General features: G+C 34.3%; 3 protein-coding genes across 3 annotated transcripts; 2 read left to right on the top strand and 1 right to left on the bottom strand.

Annotated features, from left to right (window-relative positions):
• The first annotated feature begins 118 nt into the window (after window positions 1-118).
• On the top strand, window positions 119-5,039 carry LOC133176877 (speckle-type POZ protein-like). The gene is made up of 3 exons (XM_061311931.1): window positions 119-199; window positions 1,651-2,045; window positions 4,432-5,039. Exons 2-3 carry the CDS (start codon window positions 1,811-1,813, stop codon window positions 4,761-4,763), a joined length of 567 nt encoding a protein of 188 aa, XP_061167915.1. The 5' UTR covers window positions 119-199; window positions 1,651-1,810; the 3' UTR covers window positions 4,764-5,039.
• A 3,172-nt stretch (window positions 5,040-8,211) lies between these two features.
• On the bottom strand, window positions 8,212-9,335 carry LOC133176911 (uncharacterized). The gene is made up of 2 exons (XM_061311969.1): window positions 8,639-9,335; window positions 8,212-8,354 (listed from the first exon to the last, which is right to left on the bottom strand). The coding sequence occupies exons 1-2, from the start codon at window positions 9,333-9,335 to the stop codon at window positions 8,212-8,214; spliced, it is 840 nt and encodes a 279-aa protein (XP_061167953.1).
• An 8,327-nt stretch (window positions 9,336-17,662) lies between these two features.
• On the top strand, window positions 17,663-18,985 carry LOC133176922 (uncharacterized). The gene is made up of 3 exons (XM_061311982.1): window positions 17,663-17,923; window positions 18,073-18,303; window positions 18,449-18,985. Exons 1-3 carry the CDS (start codon window positions 17,686-17,688, stop codon window positions 18,877-18,879), a joined length of 900 nt encoding a protein of 299 aa, XP_061167966.1. The 5' UTR covers window positions 17,663-17,685; the 3' UTR covers window positions 18,880-18,985.
• Window positions 18,986-19,851: the final 866 nt, after the last annotated feature.

Raw genomic sequence — 19,851 nt, 5'->3', positions numbered from 1 at the left:
GGCATATCATACTGGAATATTCATATTAAAACAATACAAAAGGAAATGAAATAAACATAAACAAAACTGAAGCATGATTTAAAAAAAAAAAAATCGGGCATGAAATACGAGCTTTCTAACCCAGTAATCATGATAATGGCGGTCGATTTCCTCCGGCTCCAATATCTACGATAAAATCGGCTATAATATAACGGTATAGGTAAGAATTGAACTTAAAAGCTCTATATTTCTTAGCTAATATGTTGACGGTGCGACCGTTAAGGCGAGTGCAGATCGGTCCTACTAAACAAAGAACCCTAGAGAACTCAGCGTTTATTTGGTAAATAAATTAAGTTTCATACTCAATTGAGTTGATTTTCACTTTTTAAATCATATTCTATGCATTCAAACAAAAACAAGATCATTTTATGAATGTTTTCCCTCGAAAATAATCGAAAACTTTTAAAGTAACAAAATTGAATGCGGGTGGTTACGTTCCGATTACTTGTTCGACCCGAGTGGTTTCGACACGAATCCATGTTCGACCCGAGTGGTTTCGTTCCAAAGCAATTAATTAACAATTAATTGCTTCGGAACGAAATTAATTAACACTTTCAACAGTTTTACATTTCATTTTTTCGTCTACATTTTTTTTTATATCGACCACGTATATTTGTGTTATTTATCGTATGTAATTTAATTTGGAGAAACATACATTGTTTAGACAGTGCATATGTGATCACGGTACATTTGAAGAAGTATTTAATTAATTTTTATGGAAAAACTGTTCAAATATAATACATTACAAATCAAATTTATCAACATCCATGCTCCGCGATAGTAGAAAAAAAATGTTAGGAAACCTTCTCACTGCATGTTGACTATACATATACGGAAACAACTACCTATTGACACGCACATCTCTGAAGCCATACAATATACAGCTACCGAATATCCATTTGTTTACCTCACAGTGTATACCCCTGTACTCAGGTATTGACATGTAGGGATATATATTAGAGAAGGTCGAAACCACTTGGGTCGTAACCACGCGGGTCGAACACGGAATCGGAACGTAACCACCCGACACCACAAAATTGATGGTTAAAAAAATATTTAATGTCATCTCGATCCCGATTGAATTTCAAAAACGGTGTTTATTGAAAATAATAATTTTATAACATAAGTTTACTATTCGTTCACATTATTTTTTTATTTAGTATTATTATTATTATTATTTTTTTTTTTTTTTTTTTTTGTTATTTAAAACATAAATATTTCATTTACAGACGATAAATAATTCAAAATCATTAGGGCTTTCTTAGGGTTCTCTGGAGTTCTCTGTTTAGTAGTACCCCTGACGTCGTATGTAAGTTGCATTACCAAATGGAAGCCTGAACAGTGCTAGTTTTAATGAAGAATGCTTCTTTTGTTGCTACTGTGATAACGTAATTTGTGGTGAGATGCAATTCACAAAGCATTATGGAACCACAGGTTACAGCGGAAAAAAATTTGTTTGGATCAATATGTGCAAAGTCCGAATTTTCTCTTCGCCCAGGCTTGCTTATAGAGCTCGCAGTGACGAGCGGCGCTTTGCGCCACTAGCTGCTATCACTATTAATTGATTTTTGAGGTTATTAAGTTATTGCAGTGCTTTGTTGCTTATTTCAGGTTTAGCCTAAGTTATTTCACCAAAACCTGATTACTTCACCGTTTCGATGCATTGAATCACAGGAGTCTGAGGAGAGGAGTTTTACAAACATTTATCAAAGGTTCTACATAGGAACTGCTCTGAAACAATAAAATTTGACAATCCTACGTCCCAGACACTATGAGTAAATTTGAAGAAGAGCCTGGTGTTACAGATCTTGTTTTAATTGTAGAGGGGAGGAGAATTTATGTGACGAAAGCTATCCTCATGCATGTTTCTCCTGTTTTTAAAACAATGTTTACATCAGACTTCAAAGAAAAGAGGCAACAAGAGATTCAACTTCCTGGAAAGAAATATGACAACTTTGTATTGTTTTTAGCTCAAATTTATCCTGGGGAACGACCTCCTCTCACAGGTAAATATGGTGGCCAATCAGTACAGGTGCAGTACCAAAACAGCAAAATTTCTGTTTTCTTTGGCTTCAGCATTTATACGTGACAAGAAATACCTTAAAGGTCAGTCACACCTCACTAGATAATGCTAACAGAGTTCAGTGGATGATAAAATGGCAACAAACCCAATATGTTGGTCAAAAATGACTACCCTCTGCTGTTAAAGGTTCTTACAATTAAATTATAATTACTTGTGAAATTGTTATCCTGCAAAAACCATTGTTGACAGATGCAAAATGGAGGTCAACAATGGTTTTCAAGGGATAAAAATTTCACGTTACTTTGGGGAAAAAAACATGTACATGTAATATTTTTCTCCCCTGCTTTCCATGTGAATGGGTGATATTAATTTGGTTCTGTCCATCCATCATTCTGTCTGTTTGTAACACTTTCATTTCCAGACATTATCTCAAAAAGTCTTTCACAATGAAATTTTATATCATAACTTCTTATGGCCTAAATACAATCCCTATTGATTTTGAGGTCAAAAGGTCAAGGTCAGAAATTCATACATTCTGTCTATGTGTAAAACTTTTATTTCTGGAAGATATCTCATCAATTTTTAAGCTTTTCATTTGCAGTGAAATTTTATAATTCCTTACAGCCTTTAGAAAATCCATATTGATTTTGAGGTCAAAAGGTCAATGTCAAAAATTCAAACATTGCAAAAAATGGTTACTTTATCAAGGTTACTTTAGTTTTCATTGAGTTTTTCAATGAAATATTTTATATCATAATTACAGTGACTTAAAGAAGACCCTTATTGATTTTGAGGTCAATTCGACTTAAAGGCAAAAGCTGATAAGTCAAGGTGGATGGGTTTTTTTTTTCTTTCTCCATCTGCATTTTTTTTATGTCCTTGTATCAGTTTTGCAAAATCCAAACTTTTACCTTGGCCATAACTTTTAAACAATTGGTGCTAGGGCTTTCATACTTCACATATGTAATCCTTGTGACAAGACCTTCCTTTGGATACCAACAATTTTGACCTTGACCTAGGAGTTTGACCTACTTTTGAAAAACTTTAACCTTGGTCGTAACTTTTGAACGGTCAGGCTAGGGCTTTCATACTTCACATGTGTAATCCTTGTGACAAGAACTTCCATTGGATACCAACAACTTTGACCCTTTGACCGTGGAGTTTGACCTACTTTTTGAAAACTCCAACCTTGGCCATAACTTTTGAACGATTGGTGCTTCGGCTTTCATATTTCACCTGTGTATTTCTTGGGAGAAGGCCTTTCCTTGGCCACCATTAATTTTGACCTTGGCCTTGATGTTTGACCTACTTTTGAAAAAAAAAGCTTTAACCTTTTCCAAGTGTATTCAATGGTTGCTGCTAGGGCTTTCTTATTTCACGGCTTTATTCCTCAAGACATGACCTTACTTTGGGTACCAACATATTTGATTTGCATTTGAGAAAGTTTAACCTTAGCTATAATTTGCTGCAATAGGTGGCACTGCAGCTCTCTTGTCATCCATCCTAAATTTTTCAGACCAGTGCACTGAAGATCTGCAGCTTCATAATCCATGAAACCATCAGCCCTTTCATGTTAAATATTCAGGCAAGAAGCTTCATAGTTCTTGTACTTCATTCATTAATGTCAAAAATTAAATTCATTTCCTATATATATTAACATCCTAGTAATTCATATGATGATTTGCCCAAAATTATGCAATATACATGTAATATGTTACTATATAGTTACTAGGTCATCAACTTGTGGAACAGCTACTGGGCTTTAGATAATTTATTTTCATATTGTCAGAACCTGATATAATAATGCTGCTTTCCTTTCTACATCATGCATGCAAATGAGAAAGAATGCAGTGTATTCAACTGTTTTTTGTCGCCCCCATGGTGCAGTGGTTAGAGCGTCTGCTCTAGAGTCGCGAAGTAAGGAGTTGATCCTTACGTCCCGGGTTCGAATCCCACTGTGGGACGTGGAGACCGGTCCTTCAGATGAGACCATATAAACCGAGGTCCCATGTCGCAGTAGGTGCTGGCACGAAAAAGATCCCTCACTGCTCAATGGCCATAAGTGCCGAGTATAGGACAAAATTTGCAGCTCTCCACTGGCAAGTGGTGGCGTCTCCATATGAGTGAAAAATTCTCGAGAGGGACGTTAAACAAAATACAATCAATCAATCAACTGTTTTCTATATCATGCAGATCACCCAAAAGGTTTTGCGAGATTTCTCTTTTTTTTAAACTTCTAAACAATGTAGCATATGTTTGCTGTGTCTGCTGCTGGCTCCTTCCTCAGATGATACTACAGATTAAAATCCATTCTTGGAAACCTGCAAGCTATAAATATAGTAATTCCCTTATTTTATTCCATGATTTAGGGGATGTTCTCACAAAGATTTTACCCTATGTAGATGAATATCAAGTGGACTATCTGAAGAAAGATTGTCAAAATATACTTCTACAAAGTTTAGAAGTATCTAAAGGATTGAGATATTTACTAGACAGCCTATATATAGCCACAACCTATGGATTTCAACAACTCTACCAGAAGGCTTTACATCATCTGAGATTTTTTTCTCTGGATTCTTATAAGGAAAGCAGCATCTTTAAACGTTTGCCTTCAGAAACAAAGCTGGAATTGGCATTTGGTAGATGTCGCCATTTGGAAAGGAAAAAAGAGAATTACAAGAAAAGACTAAGAAAATCATGATTATAATAAGATAAATCTATTATCAGGCTAGGATTATCATTAAACAGTAATATAATTCATCAAGATTATATATTTGTATGTATGTGGGTATGTGTGATGGATTATAATTTTGTTGTCATGTGAATAAGCATTAAGGACTTAATTTAATGTATTTTGGTTTGTTTTATGTATTTTTATGTACATTTTAATGAATAATATTATTGTTTTTATTATGTATTAATTATGTTAAATCATCAATTAACATAATTGCATGCATCTTAGTTTATTAAGCGGCAAAATTTAGAAATAGAAAACAGGAACGTTGATTGTAATATGAAAATTCAGAAACATTTTCTTTCCTGTTTTTTTTTTCTTCAGTACATTTTGTAATGTCAGCCAATTGTAATGGTATGTACAGAAAATTTTGTAGCTTCTTAGACTATAAAAATTAAAATCTTTAATTGTCTTTCATGCTGATATAATTTAAAAATTTCCAAACCATGAATAAAAAAAAAAGGAATGACAATTTTGCTTTGTTCTGTTTAGAAGAGAACTATTATATTAGGGCAGTATAACATGTACATTATTCATTTTCATATTATATATAGAGAGGATATTCAATGTTTTGTTGTTGGATATGGAATTTATTTCATGAGTGGGATGGAATTTTTTTAATATTTTCACTCGTGCGAAGCATGAGTGAAAATATAAAAAAAAATCCTGCCCCACTCGTGAAATAAATTCCATAGCCAACTACAAAACATTGGATTTTCTGTTTATTACATTTTCTTTGATTTTGCCTTTGCCTCTGTCTTTTCTTAACACAGTGACATAGACTGTGACGTCATACGAATATTTTTTTTTTATTTTATGTTCAAGCCAATAACTAATTAATTTTTAGATACAATAAATATGAGAAGAATCCAGCCTTAACGTCATTCATTCTTACATTCGACGCTAAACGAGTTAATCAACACACAATTAACAGAATGAATATAGAAATGAACTTTGGAATATTCAAATAATTCTAATATAATAACTCAATTTCACGATTAAAGATTATTCAAACACATGGAAATAAAACAGCATGTGAGAAATTTGATAGATTTCTGGGTGAACTGAAAAAGAATTCCAAAAAGTAACATCATGAAGACATCTGTAAGTTTGTTGTCATGCATTGATAGACGTCATCTACAGTACCAACCAGACCCAACCTGACAAAAAGCAGTCCCAGAGCAGGCCCGGGGTACCGTTTTCATTGGCTTGTCGATTTAATTATTGTAAGAATCTTTATGCAACATAAAAAAATTTCACTAAAATATTTACTGAACCCTTACATCAGTGTGCATGTACATGTAAATCACGGCGGGTGTGACTGGTCGACAGGGGATGCTTACTCCTCCATGGCACCTGATCCTACCTCTGATATTTTTAGAGATTTAGTGTTTGCTCTGCTTCAAATGTATATTGTTTTAATGGATTTTGGAGCTTGATTACTGTTCGTTAATATCTTCATGTTTCACAATACAACTACAGTGTATATTAAACACAAAAAATATAATATGAAAATGAATGAAAAAATTACAAAGTAAAACAAAACAAGAAGAAAGATACAATATAAAAATCATCTGGGCAAATTGCCAGAGAAATATGTTGCCACACTTTCAACATTTCCATCTCTGAATTAACAGCTTTTCATGTTTCTCCATCACAGTCATATGATTTTAATGTAAGTTTTTGATATAAGTTGATATAACTAATAACCTATGATTTTGATATAAGTTGAAAGGATATATGCAAACAAAATGAATGCAAAGTCTACCACAAATGACTAAAAAGGTCATGAGAACTGAAATTGTTGAATAATTGCATTAAAATTCTGTTCTTTCAGTTTTAATGTATAATGCTAACAAAGAATATTGTGAAGTCAAGATTGATAAAACTGCTGCACAATTCCAATATACTTTCTCATCTGATCAGAATTAAACTTACACCAGACTGTGCATTTTAACCCCGTTTCAACTCAAAAGTTTACAGATAGTTACTAAATACAATAAAAATAAGTGAAATGTCGATATTTGTGCACCCTGTATCGAAGTATATCTCTCAGTGCAGGTGTACTTTTACCGTTCGTTGAGTATTCTTCAACCTTAGTCCTCTATGATCTGACTATCAAACTTAACAATAATGTAGCGTAGATATATTATTTTTCTTTTGTTTTTTTTATTTTATATTTACTTATGAATTCATGTTATTCTGTAGCTTTAGTTTAAATGTACCATTTTACTACACCAGTCACTTAGATAGATTTATTGGAGGTTCGACCCAGACTGTGGACAGGTCATGGGGAGCTAGTGGTAATTAAGTAAGGAGGAGAAAGTTAGGCGATTATAATCAATGGGAGGAGAATATGTTAGTAATTAATTATGTCTAGACTAGGTTAAATAGATCAGGGGGAGTTGAGGGGAGAAAGAGGAGTCAATAGAGTAAATAAACGGGATAATTGAATAATTAGGGGAAGTAGTTATAGAAGGAGTTGTGAAGAAATCGTGGTTAGGAAGTTTTCTTAAGTGATTTTATAGTGCCTTTAACTCATCCTTTAATATTTTGGATTTATTTTGTTTTAATTTCTTTGGATTATATTCTATCTTACATTGGATTTAAAAAACATTTGTAAGGTTCCAGTTATTGAGTTTTATTACAAAGAGGAGAAACCTATGATATTAAAGACAAGGGATTACCATATGAATATTTGTGGACATTGGATTTTTTACGCTACCTGAATATTACAAGAAGGAATTAACTAAGACCGCTCGGAAACGCTACATTAAGTTCGTTTTCTTTTGCTATGACTGGAAATTTCATTACCACTGCCTTCCTAGTTATAGTTGGTGTATGAATCAAACCTGACTTATCTTTACCGGAATGACCCTGTGCTGTGCTATTTCTTTCCGCAAGAACTGGTTGTCTTAAACTGGCAGTAGTACTAATCTTAGACATTTGCTTCCATAAAGGACTATTTCTTATAAAGTCACTCACTCTTTGACCCTGAAAACATCTTTTCTATGCCTTCTCTCACAATCACACGGAAATCTTCTTTATCATTTATTATGGCGATTAAAGACAAATAACAAATCCACAAGGGCTAACAAACACAATACCACATTGGCTAAGATATTCAGAATGTTTTCTGATATATACTTAATCTTTGTTTTCAATCTAATCTCAATCCTTTTCTCAATCTCAAAAACTGTCACTTATATACTATGAAGGAAACATCTAGAAATAGAAAGTTCTGTAAAATTCTAGGTCATCATATTCTCACATATTCTAGAGAATTCTTGATTATTTATTCAAGTAACATATAGAACATTCTAGATTTCACATAATTAAATCAATTCATTCAATTTCTGTAAAAGTTCTTGAAATTGCGACTGTTCGCAACACTCCCAAGGCCAAGGAAAGTCTGTCACGAATTTAATTGTTCTTTAATCAGTTTTGTGGCTTTTTCAGCAGCCTGTCTCTTTGCTCTGGGCAACGGAGGAATATCACTGACTGTTGGTTTTTCCTTATTTGCATCACTGTCACCATGATCTGAGTCATCGGTACATTCTATAGGATAGAGTAAATTTATAGGTCGGTTTAATGTCCTTTTGTTGGGTAACATTACTTTTCCCGATCTGAACTGACCATCTTGACTTATTGTCAAATCGCAAATTTTTCCGATCTTCCAACTTCCTCTAGGTAAATCTTGTTTGATAAGAACAACATCACCAATTTTTACTGGTCTATTGTGTTGAATTCGTTTTCCTTTTAATTTATAAGATTTTCTTTCTCTTAGACTTAGAAGATATTCATCTCTCCATGTCTTCCAGAATGTATCTAAAGTCGTTGACCTTTCTTCCAAATTGCCAATAAAGTGTTCACAGAGCTTGCATGGGGTACATAGTCTGGATCCATGGGATCAAAATTTTCACTATCTTGAAGTCCTATTTTTGGGTTCAAAGTGAGGAAATGTGCTGGAGTTAAGGTGATGTTTGAATTAATATCATCTCCAATGTAGACTAAGGGTCTAGTATTCACAACTGCTTCGACTTCTGCAAGCATAGTTCTCATCTGCTTATTTGTTAAACAGAGTTTTCCCATAGTTTTTCTTAAGCATCGTTTGACACCAACCAGACGTTCATAAAATCCTCCCATCCATGGTGCCAGTTCCACAATAAATTGCCACTGAATCTCTTCATTTGCAATATAACTTTGGACATCTTTATCCGAAGTGACTTTTTCCCAACCTTTTTCCAACACCAGGCTTGCAAGTTTGAATTGAGCACCGTTATCAGAGATGATTTGTTTTGGCTTGCCAAAACGTGCAATAAATCTCCTTAGTCCTAGTAAAAGCTGTTCTGTGGACATGTCCTGCATGAGTTCAAGATGTATAGCCCTTACTACCAAGCAGGTAAATAGACACACCCATACCTTTTTACTGCCAGTTTCTGTTTTAATGAAGATTGGTCCAAAGTAATCCACTCCGGCGTATGTAAATGGTGCTGATTCACTCACACGTTTGTTTGGTAGTGGAGGCATTAGCGGCATCTTGTAAGGACCACCCTCAAACCGCTTACAGACTGTGCATTTCTGTAGTATTCTTCTTACTTCTGATCTTCCCTGTGGAATCCAGTATTCTTGACGAACCAATGATAACGTGTGGGAAACTCCGACATGAAATGATTTTTTTATGGATGTAATCAATAATTAGCCCCGTCACATGGTTCTTTCTTGGAAGAAGTATGGGAGTTCTTGCTCCTTCTGACAGCTGAGCATCTTCGAGTCTTCCAGTGCATCTGATAATTCCTTCCTGATCTAATACCAGTCCTAGTTGACTAACTAAATTGTTTCTCCTATTTTCTTTGAGCGCGATTTTGATATCACTAAAATTCTGAGTTTGAATATTCTTTATCACAAGAATTCTGGCATTCTGTAGTTCTGAGGAAGTTAGATGGTTCGCATGCATCTGAATTTTCTTCGAATTTGATAAACCTTAGAATCCATGCTAAAACTCGAATAAGACGTAAAAATGATGAAAATCTGTGGTAGTCAATAATGCCTGGATATCCATTGAGTCAGAATCTGAATTGTTTTTACTTCCGTTAGGACTCTCCCCAGCCATCAGTTTAGCTTCATAAAGTATCTTTGGAGTCTTGCATTCTGATTCTATGGCATTTTGAACTTCTTTACAGGTTTGTTGACTGTTCCATGAAGGCTAGTCATCTCTCTTTTTAATTAACCATTATGGACCATTCCACCATTGTTCCAATTCTTGAAGAGTTGTAACTGTTGTTCCTCTGCTTGCAATATCAGCTGGATTATCTTTTGTAGATACATATTGAAAATTGATATCTTTGTTGTTCCTGATATCTTTTGCTCTGTTTCCACAAAAGTAGTAGAGGTTTCTTCATTCTAATCCAATGCAATACACACTGGGAATCAGTCCAAAGGATCTTTTCTGTGATAGTTAACTTAAGTTGCTGTTCAACAAAGTGTACACATCTGACTCCAATGACAACAGCTAACAGTTTCAATCTAGGTAGTGTTATTTTCTTAAGTGGCACTAATCGAGTTTTTGAAAACAGCAGGTTGACTGAAGTTCTTTCATTGTTGCTCTGGTGTAAATAAACCGAACAGGCGTACGCTTTCGTTGATGCATCACAAAAGCACATTAAATTGTATGTCACTGTACCAGAAAGTCCATTAAAACGAGGAATATGGTAACTGGGAATATCATCCAGATCTGAGGATATGTTTTCCCAGTGTTGAATGTCTTCTTTGGTCAGTTCTTCATCCCACTCATTCTTTTGGTTCCATAATTTTTGTAGAAACAACTTTGTTCTCAAAGTAACTGGGGTGAAGAATCCAAGTGGATCAAAAACAGAAGCAATTCTTTGAAGGACTTTCCTCTTTGTGATAGGTGGAATTTGAGTTTCATCCTTTGGACTGTTTATAAATATGGAGTCCTCAGAAAGTTTCCAAGATAAACCAAGAATTTTTATGGTTTCTCTGTTAGCTTGATCAGCTGGAGGAATATACTTACTAAATTCTTTGGAGTTTGATGCCCAGTCTCGTAAATTCATTGACAGGGCACTGAAGATTTCTTTAGCATCTGTGTATAGTTTCCTAGCCTCTGAGACGGACTCTACACCAGTGATAACGTTATCTACGTAGATATTACCTTTTATGTCTTCAGCTGTTGCAGTGTTGTAGTTTCCAAGATGGTAATCTAAAGTTGCAGCCAACAGAAAAGGGCTTGATATAACTCCAAATGGAACTCTCGTAAATCTATACACTTGAATATTGTTCTCTGTTGTTGGAGTGTCAATATTCTTTAACCAAAAGAATCTTGTCACATCTCTGTTTTTTCCTTGTAATTCAATCTGCAGAAATGCCTTTTCTATGTCAGCAATAATTGCAATCTTTTTCATTCTAAATCTCAACAACAGTCCACACAAATCATTTAGCATCATTGGTCCTCTGTAAAGACATTCATTCAGGCTGTTATACTCTGGTTTTAACTTTGCTGATGCATAATAAACGATCCGCATTTTTGTGGTAGGTTTTGTTGGATCAATAACAGCATGATGGGGTATGTAGTGTTTGACACTATTCTTTACTTCACTGTTCTTTGTCACTTTCTCAATGATGCCTTGCTTGCACTGCTCCTGAATTATTTCATCATATTTGTGAAGTAGCTTAGAGTTCTTTTTAAGTTTTTGAATTAAAGATCTCAACCTTCCAAAAGCAAGTTCTCTGTTCTCTGGGAGTTCAGGTTGCTCATCTTTCCATGGCCAAGTGACTTGGTATCTGTCATTGACTAGTTTTATTGTATCGGTAAAGTTTTTCAAAGCCTTGTCATCATCTGATGAGTGAGGCTGGTCTTTGATTCCAATCGTTTCCAAGTTCCAATACTCATCCAATGATGGTTTCGAGGGCAAACATTGATCGACGGAGGAATGAAGACAATATTCTGTTGTTAAGTTATTTCCATTTACAATCAGTATTTCATGTAAATGATCTCTGGACGCCTCCAAATTTTCTTGTGTTCTTCCAGTAAGAATCCATCCTACCTTTGATGATAGTAAGTAAAGTCCAGGGTTAACTTCAATTTTCTCTGATGATACTAAATCAAGATTATAGTCATTTCCAATAAGGATGTCTATGGTTGAATTTTCTGTAGTTTTTGGTAGAGTATCAGCAAATTGTAAATGTTTCCATTGGTGCTACATCTTTTCAGTGATGTTAGGTGGCAACGGTCTTCTATGTATTGATCCAGTTATTTGAGGCACAACATTTGCAGTCAATTCTCATGCAGTGCCCATCCTCTACTTTAATTCTTAAAGATACATTTGGAGTTTAACTATCTTTGGTTTCGTTGATCCAAAGGTGATGAGAGATATTTCTTCTGTTCTTTTCCTCTGCAAATTCAACCTTGAAGCTAATTCCTCAGTAACATATGTTCTTTGAGACCCAGAGTCCATCAATATTCTTGCAGATTCAACTCTCCTTCCTTTCAGATCTGATGCATCAATTCTTGCAGTCTGCATTAGCACCATACTACCTGAGGAGAGTAGACTGTTTTCTGGAACACTGTTAACTGGTTCTATGTCATAAATTTCTAATGTTTCAGCAAAGTGTGAGGGTTCTCTCGAAAGCTGAATCCTCTTATTGCAGAGACTTCGATCATGTCTCTTTGTCTGATGGCGATGGACACACGGTCTGTCTATTTTACAGTCTTTGCTCAGATGGCCTGGTTTAAGACAAATATAACATCTTCCTCTGATCTTCTGTTTTCTGCCATCAATTGTCCTGAATTCTTTGCATTCATCACTCCAATGATTTCGTTCACAGAAGATACATATGGGATGTTTTCTTTCATATTTGTTTCTTCTTTGTGATTCTTGAAATAATGTTGTTAGGGCTTCTGCAGATGCACGTGTCCTTTTACGGTATTTATATATGACGTGCCAGGTAATGGTGTTTTTGTAGCAGATTGTTCTTGATGAGAGGCTAGGTTGTCCATACCTGTAGACTCCCTGGCTACTATGTAATTATCAAGAAATATTCTCAGCTTTTGCACAGTCCACTTTTCTTTCTTTCTTTTCTGTATTTCTAATTGTAATCTGGCTTCTTTTGGTAACTTTGTTATTATCATGGAAACAAAGACATCTTGATTTACATCCTGTTCCAAGGCTTCTAGACAGCGCATATGTTTTTCTAGTTCATCCAATAATCTACGGAGACTGGAAGTGTTATTGAGTGCAGGCTTAATGTTGATAAGGTCCATGTAATGTTTGTTTATTACAGACTGCACATCTCCGAATCGTTCCTTCAATATTGAGAGAGCTACATCATAATTTTCATGGGAGAGCATAAGGCCGGAAATAGCAGATTGTGCCGTTCCTTCCATTTTACTTTTCAAGTAGTTGAACTTTTCAATATTGGAAAGCCTCGAGTTCTTGTGCACTAAAGCTTCAAAGGAGTCCCAGAATTCTTTCCATTTTAATTTATCTCCATTAAATGAAGGTAGTTCAAACTTTGGAAGTTTAACTACTGGAGTTTCTTTCTCTTTGTAAATCTTCTCTTTCCTGTGCAATTCCTGAATTTGGAGTTCTTGGAAATGCAAAAGTTGTTCCTGCATTCGTGTCTGCAGATCTATCATGTGGTCTATTCTTGGGTCATTTGATGCTTCCGTTTTCAAATATGAAATGTCCATTTGCTCCAATCTTTTTTCTTGTAGTAGAAGTCCTTCAGAGTGCTCTGTAACTTCAGAGAGCAATTCAAACAGCATCTCACTATCTTCAGTAAATTTTTCAATTTCAGACTCGTTGTCGACTTTGCCCTCTAAGGCAATGGAAAATTCTTTCATCGATTCCTCAAGTTTTGCACCAAAGTCCTTTAACCGCCTCAAGAAAGATTGAATCTGCCTTAACTTGGTTGTCAAATCCTCTTCTACAGCTTCTGATGAAAGAAATGCCTTACTTTTAACCATTTCTTTCATAAGTAAATTCTTGTGCCTTGTACAAAGTCCTTTCAAGTATGAGGTTGACATCTTCTTTTCCGTGATAATTTCTTAATTTCAGGTTCCAAATCCAGGGTTCCGGCACCAAACAATGTGGCAACTCACAATCACACGGAAATCTTTATCATTTATCATGGCGATTAAAGGCAAATAACAAATCCACAAGGGCTAACAAACACAATACCACATTGGCTAAGATATTCAGAATGTTTTCTGATATATACTTAATCTTTGTTTTCAATCTAATCTCAATCCTTTTCTCAATCTCAAAAACTGTCACTTATATACTATGAAGGAAACATCTAGAAATAGAAAGTTCTGTAAAATTCTAGGTCATCATATTCTCACATATTCTAGAGAATTCTTGATTATTTATTCAAGTAACATATAGAACATTCTAGATTTCACATGATTAAATCAATTCATTCAATTTCTGTAAAAGTTCTTGAAATTGCGACTGTTCGCAACAGTTCTGACTTACCAAAGGATTAATATTGCCTCAGACTCTGATACTTTTGTTTCTTACCTCTCTTTGGGATATTGGTCCTTTGGTCATTTCCACTGAACCTTAATGTGCAGGATAAGCCCCTGCTAATTCTATCATTTCTTCCATTGACTTTGGTTGTCTTTCTTTTAACCAGATTTGTAGATCTCTGGAAGAACTGTTAGTAAGTTGTTCACGCATAAGAACGTCAACTAAAGTATTGCAGTTTTTGTTTACCTTTTCCATCTGGCACCAATATTAAAAAAAATTGTAGCACGGTTACAAAACTTCCTAAATGTCTCATTAGGAATTGCTTACAACCTCTGAACTTACCTAAATTTGTACGTGCTTGCCGTGCAATTTTACCGCTTTAGAATAGCTTTCTTTATGACGTCATAGTCATTTGTTTCATGTTCTCGTATCCATGTTTCTATCTGTTAGTTGTAGAATCACTCGCAAAGCCCACTGGGCTTTTTGCCATTTGCAAAGTGTGTCATTTGTCAAGTGTTACCAGTCTACTAAAGATCATCTTCTTTTAACTGCAGTCCCACTGGACATTACTGGTGATGTAAATATAGTTGAAAATGAAGACCTAAATGGAATCATCTTAAAGGGTCCTAAATACAGGGAGCCATGATCTTTCAATTGTCGACAGAACCCTAAATATGAAAGGGAGGATCTGAACACTTCGTCAGAATGGATCAATGTTTTAGAAATATATTAAAGAATCCTATTAGAAACTTAAAACTTAAGGAAATTTACGAACCATCTATCCTTCCGTTTTCACTAAATCGAAGATAATAAGAATTATAAAGACTACAGAAACAATATATTATGGTAACAGCAGTCAAAGTTTGTAACTTTGTATGTAAGGCTCATTATTATAAATGTATTTTAGAAGAACCTGGTTTTAAAAAGGATGAAATTCTTCAAAATCACATTTCAATGTTTAAAACTGTTAACATTCCAGTCAACCAAGGCAGGCCTCCATGTGATCTCTAAAATATAGGCGCCATTTGGCTCCTAATCAAAAAAATTTAGTTGCCAATACAAATTATTAGTCGCCAGGTAAAATTTTCTTATTAATAAGCATTAATCTAAAAACTGATGTCAATATATATAGAGACATGTCCATTGCTAACTTTTAAAGTTCTTTTCTGCTCTTTTTTTTAAAATGAAAATGAGTAGAGTTCAGTAATTTGACAATCACTAAATCAATTTAAAATGGTCGCCAATTTGGCAACTTATAGAAAAATTTAAGGCGCCAATCATAAGTTTTAGGCGCCATGGCGACTAAATTAGCCGCCAATCAGAGCCCTGCAAGGTGATTTTATTCTGTTCTACCCTACTTATACTGGATTCCTAAATTTCATGAAAATCCTTAATAACAAAGAAACATTGCTGGTTCCTGCTAATCCTCTACCAAGTCCCTACCTTTACTTCTTACAAAAATATTAACCGCTGTAAAGGAGAAACTTCCAACGTACTGTGCTACAGCATATTAAAGAAGTGATGTAGATCACATGTGGATTCTCAGAAATGTCAAAGAACTTTAAAAAAAAAAACTTAAATTACATTTTTTTTTTTCAAAATAAAAAAAAAAAACATCAAAACATACGACTTTTCCAAACTTTATTCCTCACAAAAATAACACAATAAAATAAAATATATATATATATATATATATATATATATATATATATATATATATATATATATATATATATATATATATATATATATATATATATATATATATATATATATATATATACCTTTTGATATCATAGATAACTACTTTTTCAACATAGAACTCTAGTATCTTGTGATTGGTCAATAACTTTGCTAAAAGTCACCTTGATTCTACACAAGAGTAGTGTGAATTTGATATTTAAAGGTGGCTGGAGTGCCTCATTGACAACATTTATGTAGCCTTTGGAGACCAGGTCTTCCGATAAAATGTAGAAATTTCGATGGGCATTAATATTTTGTTCCTTTATAAGCCCACCTGCTTTTATATTCCTATTAAGCAAAATTTATTTAAAAACTTCTACAGAGGAAACACTTTCTATGGCCTTCAACTGCGACCTTCAACTCAACACTAATCGTCACCGTAGCTCAGTTAGTAGAGCGCTCACTCCGGAAGGTCGTGGGTTCGTACCCCGGTTGCGACTGACCTGTCAATAAAAAATAGGTAACAACGCCAAGAGCTCGGCACGTTGAAGTGAGAGTTGCGGGTCATTCGGATGAGACCTTCAAAAAACCGAGGCCCCGTGTCACGACAGGCGTTGACATGATAAAGATCTCTCGCTGCAATGGCCCTGAGTCCCGAGTAAAGGTCTAAATTTGAAACCCTTCACCGGTATATGGTGACGTCTCTTGTGAGTGAAAAATTCTCGAATGGGACGTTAAACAATATACAATCAATCGATCAATCAACTCAATATTCAGATATATCGACAACGTTTTATCAATTAACAACAATTACATTCATTCATATGACGACTCGATATATCCCAGTGAACCTGAAATAAAAGACACCAGAGAGTCTGCCACATCTGTTTCATATTTGGACGTTTTACTAACTCAAAACGTGGTTTTCAAAACACAGGGTTCACGTCGGGTGTGCCCCATCAACAGGGGACGCTCACCCCTCCTAAGCACCTGATCCCACTTCTGGAATTTCCGGGATTCCGTGTTTTGTGCCCTATTCACAGATTTGTATGGTTTGTAGATTTTTTTGGAGATCGATCACTGTTCGTTATCTTCACATTTTTCATTCAATATGCAATTAACCCTTTGCACCACTAGGTGTTACTACTAGAGTCTAATTCTGACAGCGAGAAATGATAGCCCTATATGTCCCCTATCTTACCCCAGTAATCGACCAATGTACACTTCAACTAGTAACACACACACATACACACACACAAACACTTCCTCTCTCTCTCTCTCTCTCTCTCTCTCTCTCTCTCTCTCTCTCTCTCTAACGTGCTTATTTACATACACACACACAACACACACACCCCTCTCTCTAACATGTGCTTATTTAAATTTTGCAATAAGTGGCCATGTTTTTAGTATCATTTACTTATTTTTTCGTTCACATTTAGTCTAGAGAGCTCTCTTTTCTGACAAACATGGATGCATAGATAATACCTCTTTTTTTTTAAAGGTCTGTGAAAGATACAGACCAAAGCAATGTTCTGATTATTTTGCAGAAATTTGTTGGAACTGATTAACTTACAACTTTTGAGATCACGTGTTTTGTATTTAAATTACAATAAAACTTGCCGGGGTGCATATATCGTGGTCTGATAAGCGAACATGGAAGTTTAAATCAAAGATATCTATTCCTAGCGTACAGGTGTTGAAAACATCGTATAAAAATGTTTTCATTTTTAATTTTGATTTCATTCAATACTGCGCTACTTCAGGAAATCTACGAAACAAATGCCAAGGAATATGACCTCATCATTGATTTCAAGCATACCTTGGATTACTACATAAACGAATGTCAACAGGATTTGAAAAAGGAAAAAATGAGAAACTACAAAATATATCAGGAAACAAATAAGCATCTTTTAAATGTCTTGGAAAAAATAAAGATCTTGAATACATTTGCAGGTAAGGCATTGAACATTATTTAAAATAAGACAAGAAATTATTATTTTTTTTTTTTTTTAAACTGTTTTGCCAGTAAAAAGTAATAATTTTTAAAACATAAAAAAATCTATTTTCACATTTATATGTCCACCATTTCCATTTACTTTCAGCATTGCTTCCCCCTAATATCAGTTGTTCTGTGAATGACATGTTGATTCTTCCCCATCCAGAGGAATGTCAATTGTATTACAATTGTTCAGTGATTTATTCTATTATCCCAAAACAAATGGAGCAACACTTAATGGAATGCGACTATCCAAATTTATTTTCACTCGAAACCAATAGGTGTGACAATTTTAGAAAAGTGGCATGCAAAACTAGACGTGAAATTAAGGATAAATGTAAGTGGCTTTATATTTTCAAGCTGCTTGAATGCTTATGAAAAGTAATTCTTTTGATAAAAAAAAAAGAAATAAAAATTTTCAAGTATTTTGCAATTTTGATAATTTCAGATAAATAAATTATATGCTCTTTATCTTGTGTCAGGTAAATATCGACTAATGATTCAAAGTTTCTGGAGTCCAGAACCATGTTTATTGAGTTTCCCAAGTTGTGATAACAAAACCGATGGATTGCATGAACATGGCGTGAAAAAGCCTTCGCCTTACTTCATGATTTGTGATGGAGAAAGATTTCTTAGAGAGGGCTTTTGTCCGGTTGACCCAACATGGAATACAAGATCATTTCCTTATAATGGACGATGTCTATCTTCATTTGAGATACCAAGGGATAAGTATTCCTATGGTAAGCTTCCATCATGCGCTGGAAAGACAAATGGCAGCTACCAGTTTCTTGAACTTCCATGTGACGCGTTTTATAAATGTCAAAATGGCCATGCAAAAGCTACAAAGTGTCCAGAGAATTCGCAATTTGATCAAGATAGTGGAGCGTGTCAAATCGGTGCAATTTGTCCCTAAACTTTCGTAAATAAATATTGAAATAAGTAATCAGTACCAAAAAACTTATGGGTTTGAAGGGATACGAGATACTGATTCCAGACAATATTTGAAACTGCTAGGAAATATAGACAAATGTTATATATATATATATATATATATATATATATATATATATATATATATATATATATATATATATATATATATATATATATATATATATATATATATATATATATATATATATATATATATATATATATATATATATTAATCAATATCTTTTTCTGGTGTTTTCACCATTTCTTGATCACCTGAACCAAAAGTTTAAATGATATTTTTTGGTCCCAAATCATGTAGCATTTTAGACTGAGGTCATATTTAATTCTGTACATTGATTTCATTTTTTTTCTTTAAGAAACACATAAAAATCTGAAGTTTAATTAAAATTTGTTTTCTTTTCATGATGTTTAATAAAAAATTCTAAGTGATTAATAAATAGTCATTTTAGGAATATCTGAAATTTTGACTGAAGTATAAGACTGCTTTTGAACATGATGCCTAATTACATGCTGTCCTTTCTCTCCAGATTCAATTGACCATATTCAACCAAACCTGCCTCAAAGCACCCTTGAATTAAGAAAAATCTTGGGGATAGGGGTTTCAGGATCGGATAGGGCCCCAATAATGGATCAAAGTTTTAATGGTAATATATACTCAGCTACGTTAAGGAAGGCCTAAGTTCACATCTGTGATGCACCGTATGGGAAGTTTCATTGTGACGTCATTAAAAATTTAACAATAGACAAAAATCTATTCAACCTCATGATGATGTGTAATTTACAACTTGCATTCATTTATTTTATCAATTATTCATAAAAGCTTGTACAGTCACAACATTTGATAGCAATACTGCCGAGTTATTACTTATAAGAAGCAAATCTATTGTCATAAATGACGTCACTAGCCTTGACTTGATGCAGTACAAGT

The sequence above is a fragment of the Saccostrea echinata genome, unplaced genomic scaffold, assembly GCF_033153115.1.
Source record: "Saccostrea echinata isolate AGI-Se365-2 ecotype Australia unplaced genomic scaffold, CSIRO_AGI_Sech_v1 ptg000084l, whole genome shotgun sequence".
Lineage (NCBI taxonomy): Eukaryota > Metazoa > Mollusca > Bivalvia > Ostreida > Ostreidae > Saccostrea > Saccostrea echinata.
Note: the sequence above shows the minus strand (reverse complement) of the source record. Positions and strands in the feature narration are given on the sequence as shown.

Excerpts from the sequence above, each read along its gene's own strand:
- LOC133176911 (XM_061311969.1), bottom strand. The coding sequence starts at position 9,335 with ATGCCGCTAATGCCTCCACTACCAAACAAACGTGTGAGTGAATCAGCA. Across the intron at positions 8,355-8,638 it reads ATTGGCAATTTGGAAGAAAG|AATGTACCGATGACTCAGAT; the intron begins GTCAACGACTTT and ends TCTATCCTATAG.
- LOC133176922 (XM_061311982.1), top strand. The coding sequence starts at position 17,686 with ATGTTTTCATTTTTAATTTTGATTTCATTCAATACTGCGCTACTTCAG. Across the intron at positions 17,924-18,072 it reads GATCTTGAATACATTTGCAG|CATTGCTTCCCCCTAATATC; the intron begins GTAAGGCATTGA and ends ATTTACTTTCAG. Across the intron at positions 18,304-18,448 it reads ACGTGAAATTAAGGATAAAT|GTAAATATCGACTAATGATT; the intron begins GTAAGTGGCTTT and ends ATCTTGTGTCAG.
- LOC133176877 (XM_061311931.1), top strand. The coding sequence starts at position 1,811 with ATGAGTAAATTTGAAGAAGAGCCTGGTGTTACAGATCTTGTTTTAATT. Across the intron at positions 2,046-4,431 it reads GGAACGACCTCCTCTCACAG|GGGATGTTCTCACAAAGATT; the intron begins GTAAATATGGTG and ends TCCATGATTTAG.